This window comes from Propithecus coquereli, unplaced genomic scaffold (genome assembly GCF_000956105.1).
Source record: "Propithecus coquereli isolate 6110/MARCELLA unplaced genomic scaffold, Pcoq_1.0 Scaffold62, whole genome shotgun sequence".
NCBI classification, from domain to species: domain Eukaryota; kingdom Metazoa; phylum Chordata; class Mammalia; order Primates; family Indriidae; genus Propithecus; species Propithecus coquereli.
In genome coordinates, this window is record NW_012152174.1 from 2,435,468 (window position 1) to 2,441,965 (window position 6,498).

At 31.5% G+C, this 6,498-nt stretch overlaps 1 protein-coding gene across 1 annotated transcript in view; it reads left to right on the plus strand.

Moving 5' to 3' along the window:
• YTHDC2 (YTH domain containing 2) overlaps positions 1–6,498 on the plus strand; it is a 107,228-nt gene that overhangs the window by 78,555 nt on the left and 22,175 nt on the right. Inside the window, 2 exon segments of the mRNA XM_012659509.1 lie at positions 1,077–1,254; positions 5,875–6,078. Coding sequence (XP_012514963.1) covers positions 1,077–1,254; positions 5,875–6,078 — 382 coding nt within the window.

The following is a 6,498-nucleotide window of genomic DNA, read 5'->3' on the forward strand; positions in this document are numbered from 1 at the left end:
AAAAAAAAAAAAAAAGAATCCTCGATCTAAGATACTTATTGATACAGAAGCAAATTGTGGGGCTAAGCTACTTTATTGTCTTGAACATAGTAAGACTCTGTGGAAACTTATGAATTATTGAAGACCTACACTTTTTTTTTTAAATTTCTTTATTATAAGTATTGTTGTAATACTTACAACAAAAGTAAATGATATACAATAATGAACTCCATAGCCCAGATTCAACAGTTACCAAGATTTTCACTTACTTGATTTATCCATGAAAATTTTCTTTTTTCTTTCTTGCTTGCTTTTTTTTTTTATTTACATATTTCAAAGTAAATCCCACACATCATGTCATTTTACCCTTCCATATTTAAATATACATCTGTTAAAAATAGGAGCATTTTTCCTACATAACCAGAGTGGTGACCAATCCCAATAAAATTATTTTCTCAGTTGTCTCAAATTATTTATTTGTTTGAATAAGCATACAAGACTCATGTATTATATTAGAATGTCATGTTTCTCAAGTCTCTTGTGATCTAGCATAGTTCCTCTATGTACTTTTTTGAAGAAACTAGGTCAGTGGTACTGTAAGATGTCTCACATTCTGGATTTGTCTCTTTGTTTTTTTCCTGGCACCATTTATTCCTATACCTTACGTATTTCATGTAAACTGGTAGTTAGCTCTTAGGGATTGATTAGATTCAATGTTGGTGTTGTGAACTTTATATTGCTTAATGTCTGGTTGTCCCACAAAGACCCATAGTCTTAAAAAATTATAATATTCCCAACTGCCAAGTTTGTAGCATTTATTCATAGAATTTTAGAAGAGTCTTAGAGTTTATCTAATCTAGTACTTTTATTTAACAGATAAAGAAATTAAAGCTTAGATAAGTTAAGAGACTTAGGATCACATACCTGGTTAGTTGTAAATTTAGTACTGTTGTAGAAATCTGTATCTGCTGACTCTAGTATTTTAAAATACTATTCCATAAATCATAATGTTATTGGGACTTTGGATTGAAATGGCATCTTCTTTGTTTTATAAACTTACATATAACTGATCTTTGCTGCTGCTTTTTTTGCTCAAGAGTATTGATGAAATCTCCATCTCCGGCATTACACCCACCTCAAAAGTACAAAGATAGAGGAATTTTACATCCTAAACGAAGCACTGATGACCGATCAGATCAATCTTCTGTGAAATCTACAGACAGCAGTAGTTACCCAAGTCCTTGTGCTAGTCCTTCTCCTCCATCCTCAGGAAAGGTAGAGTGTCTGAAAGTAGATGTAGTAAGGAACAGATTTGCAGCACATCTAATAATGTTATATATTTAAACAAAATTATAAAACAATTCTACTTTTCTAATTGTGGCCTCTGTTCTAGATATAAGTTGAAACTGGAAAACTTTAGATACTTTGAGTAAAGTTTTAAGTTTTTCTTGCCAAAAATTTTAGTTATTAATGTCTTGGGGTGTTTTAAACTAGCATTATTCACTAATAGTGTTGAGGCAATTCATTATTTCCTTTCTTTTTCTTTAGAACCTTTTTTGTTCAAAGAAATAATGAAAATATTGTCTTAATTTAACTTAATATAGGTTTATAATTTCATAGTTGAAAACAATGGTTACTTTCAATTATTGATTTCTGCAATTCAAAGTTTATATTTAAAAAACATAAGACAAGATGGGGGTACAGAAGTAGCAAATGTTGATAATAGAACTGACAACTATGTGTCTTTTAAAAAATTTGTAATGTGAATGACTTCAAATGTTCAGAATGTGAGGACTTCCACATTTTCTGCATTGTTAGTAGCTGAGTAAGTATTTAATTAGAGGTTATTTAGCTACCTGTTGTGCTTTGGCGGATATGTCTGCTGAAGTCTTCTTGTTAAATAAGAAAAGGAAGGTTTTTATAGATTTGCATTCTTAGGTTTTGGGCATTTTGGGTTTCTATTTTAAACACTTTTATTAAGGTATAATTTATACACAATAAAAATCTACCAATTTAAACTGTATAATTTAGTGAATTTTGACAAATGTATACAGTTATGTAACTGTACCATAGTCATGTACAAAACATTTTCATCACCCCCAGCCCCTGGTAACCACTGATCTGCTTTCTGTTCCTTAGAGTTGCTTTTTCTAGAATTTGTGTTAAATAGAATCATATGTATGTAACCTCTTTATATCTGGCTTATTTCACTTAATATAATACTTTAAAATTCACTCATATTATTGAGTGTATTATTAGTTTGTTTTTATTGCTGAGTGGTATTCCATTGTGTAAATATATGACAATTTGCTTATCTATTCACCAGTTGATGGACATTGGGATTGTTTCCATTTTTTGCCTTACCAATAAAGCTGCTGTAACATTCTAGTACAAGTCTATGTGTGTAAATATGTTTTCTATTCTTGGGCAAATACCTAGGAGTAGGATTGTTGAGTCGTACGATAATCATAAGTTTAACTTTATAAGAAACTACCCAGCTGTTTGCTGTACTATTTTGCCTTTCCTTCAACAATCTATAAAAGTTCCATTTGCTTCATATTCTTGACAGTATTTGGCATTATTATTCTTGATAATTTTAGCATTCTAATGGGCGTATGCTGATAACCCACTGTAGTTTTAATTTGTATTTCCCTAGTGACTAATGATGTTGAGCATCTCTTCATGTGCTTATTTGCCATCCGTGTGTGGTCTTTGATGAAATGTCTGTTCAAATTTTTGTTCATTTTTTTGTTGTCTTTTTTTATTGAATTGTAAGAGTTTTCTATATAGTCTGGGTACAAGGCTTAATTATATATGTTTTGCAAATTTTTTGTAACAACCTGTGGCTTGTTTTTTTATTTTCTTAACAGTGTCTTTTAAGGAGCAAGTGTTTTTAATTTTGTTCTATTTCATCAGTTTTTTCTATTATGATTCATATTTTTTGTGTCCTAAGAAATTTTTGCCAAACTCAAGATGACGAAGATTTTCTCATTTGTTTTCTTTTAAAAGTTTTATAGTTGGAGCTTTTACATTTAGGTATAAGGTATATGATGTATTTCAAGTTAATTTTTGTTAATAGTATGGTGAACCATGGATCATATTTTGGCTTTTGCCTGTACAATTGTTCGAGTACCATTTGTTGAAAAACTTTTTTTTTTTTCCCATTGAATTACTTTAGCACCTCTGTCAAAAATCGCTTGACCATAAATATGAGGTCTATTCATTGGACTCAGTTTAATTGATCGGTATTTTTTTTTTACCAGTGACACACTGACTTGATTTTAGTAGCTTCATAGTAAGTCTTAAAATCAGTTAATGTTTGTCCTCCAACTTTGTTCATCTTTTTCAAAATTTTTTGGCTATTCTAGGTCCTTTGTGCTTTCACATAAACTTTAGAGTCAGCTTTTTAATTTCTACAGAAAAAATTTTGGTATTTCAAGTGGGATTGCATTGAATCTATAGATTAATTTGAAGAAAACCGATAGTTAACAATTTTTAGTCTGCCAATCCATAAGCATGGTGTATCTGCCCATGGTGTATCTGTTTCTGTCGGATTTTAATTTCCCTCAACAATGTTTTGTGTAAATCTCACAGTACAGGCATTATACATTTTTTAAAAAATTTATCCCTAAGTATTTAATATTGATACTATTGGTTTTTAAAATTTCTATTTCCAGGTGTCCATTGCTAGTATATAGAAATGTTTGATTTTTGCACATTTGCTCTGTATCCATGACCTTACTTTACTTACTAATTCTATAAGCTTTTTATGTAGATTTCTTAGGATTTTCTACAAAGATAATCATGCCATCTGTTAAAGTAGTTTTTCTTTTTTCCTTTTCGTTCTCATTGCTATTTGTTTATTTTTTCCTTATCTCTCTAGCCTAAGTCTCGAGTAAAATGTTGAATAAAAGTGTTGAGAGCAGACATCTTTTCCTTGCTCCAAGGAGGAAGGCATTTTTTTTTGTCTGTTAATATGGTTCATTTCATTGATGGATTTTTAAAAATGTTTATATATTACTTGGTCACAATGTTATCCTTTTTACATATTGCTGGATTTGATTTTGTTAAATCAGAAATACTGTTAAATGAGGGACCTTTGTTCACGAGGGATATTATTCCATAATTCTCTTGTGTTTGTATGATTTTGGTATCAGGGTAATGCTAGCCTCTTAAAATTAGTTGGGAAGTGTTCCTTTCACTTCAGTATTTTAGGAAGAGATCTATAGACTTGGTATTTTTTCTTCTGTAAATCTTTGATAGAATTCACTGGTGAAGCCATTTTTAACTTATGCTAGTGTATCTTCAATCAGTATTATGCCACTTCAGGTGTAGTTTTGAGAACTGTGCAACAGTGTTCTTTTACACTTCAGTCCTTTTTTTTCATATATTTTATTTCTATATAAATGCTACAATGTATTATTTTTATATTACATCATTATCTTTTACCAAGATTTAAAAGTCAGAAAGATGTCTTTTATATTTGTTGACATATTTACCAGTCCTGTGCTCTTTATTCTTTTGTGTTGATATGAATGTCCATCTTATATCGTTTATTTCTGCCTGAAGACCGTCCTTTCTGGGACTCTGGATCCGCAAATGTAAGACCGCTGGATATCATTCCACAGGTCACTGATGCTCTTTTCATTTTTTTAGTTGTTTTTCTGTCTTTGCTTCAATTTGGATAATTTCTATTGTTATGTCTTTATGTCCACTGGTGTTTTTTTTATTTTTAGTGTCTAATCTGCTGTTCATGCCTTCTAATGTATTTTCAAATATTATATTTTCATCTCTAGAAGTTCCTTTTGGGTCTTTTAAAAATATCTTTCATTTGTCCCCTCACTATGTTCATGTTTTCCTCTACCTTCTTGAACATAGTGAATATATTTGTAATAGATGCTTTAATATTTTTGTCTACTAATTACATCATTTCTATCAGATTGGAATCTTTTTCTGTGGATTACTTCTTTTCCTGGTTATGGGTCATGTTCTCCTGTTTCTTTGCATTTCTTGTAACTTTGTTTGGCTGCCATGTTTTTGTTGTATTCCTTTAAATAGTATTAGATTTTGTTCTGATACTCAAGTTCTGATAATCAGTTTGATTAATCCTTTTGAGGTTTGCATTTAAGTAGTGTTAGGGTGGGTCCAGAGCAGTCTTTATTCTGGTTTTAATTTAGTTCCAGTACTAAGGTTTGACCCTTCTGTAGGCCAGTGCCCTATGAACTACAAGGTCTCTCTGTTCTGTCTGAGGATAACATGAAATATTCCCAGCCATGTCTGAGATCTGATAATTGTTTGATCTACTGCTTTCCTTTGAATCTTTTCCTTAGCCTCGGATTATTTTTTTTTCTCACTCATGTTCGGGATAGTACTTAGCCAAAACCTGGTAGGGGACCACTCTGCAGTTTCTCTGCTGCTTTCTGTGCAACTCCCTTCTAGTCTAGTACATTGCCATGCAAATTCTAGCTGCCTTGGTCTCTAAATTCCAATCTCTGTCTTCACAATTCAGTGAGACTACTGGACTCTGTGTTTTTCTTTGTCACTTGGAAACTGCTTCCAGGCAGTAAGTTGGAGTGATTTTTGTTTTGTTTTTAGATTTTGAAGATTTATTAAAATACTTTCTGAAAGTATATTTGAAGTATAAATCAAAGTTGGTATTCCAGGATCCTTTCTTGATAAGAAGTTTTGAATGCTCAGAAAATGAGTACTTTTTGGCTCTTTAACCTCATTTTGGTTGAGCCTTGCATAGATTTTCAGGCATGATAGAGCTATTTGCATTTATTGAATATTTGGTAAAACATTTTGGTTTATGTGTTTATGAAGATGTTATATAATGGAGCATATTGGTTTTGAAAGGTCAAATTACCTTTCAAGAACTTATGCATTCTTTTATAGGGCTCAAAATCTCCTTCACCAAGACCAAACATGCCTATTCGATACTTCATAATGAAGAGTAGCAATTTGAGAAACCTTGAAATTTCTCAGCAGAAGGGCATCTGGTCTACAACCCCTAGTAATGAGCGGAAGCTAAATCGAGCCTTTTGGGAAAGCAGCATGGTTTACTTGGTATTTTCTGTTCAAGGATCTGGACATTTCCAGGTGAGCCATCCTGAAACAGTAAAATGGGGTTGTTCTGGCTTCAAGTTAGACCACCGAGATTTAAAACAAACAAAGAACCTGGCTTTTTACTTTTTATTACATTAGAATGTGGGAATGCCTTTTGCTTGATTGAGGATGAGTAATACATTGCATATTTTCAAGGGGATGATAGAACTGGGATACCTTTGTTTATGCCTTGTCTTACCAGAATCTTTTCTTCTGAACACAACAGTTTTTCCTTCTGAAGACAACTTTAGATTTACTAATTCTGAAGTGGATTAAAAGTAATAAGAAGCTTGACTTTTCATTAAAATATTTATTTAAATAGGCCAAGGAAGTTAGTATTGACAGTCAAGAAATGAACTATGTTTCTTAACTCATCTTGACTTAATGTATATCTGAATTTATAAAATAATGAAT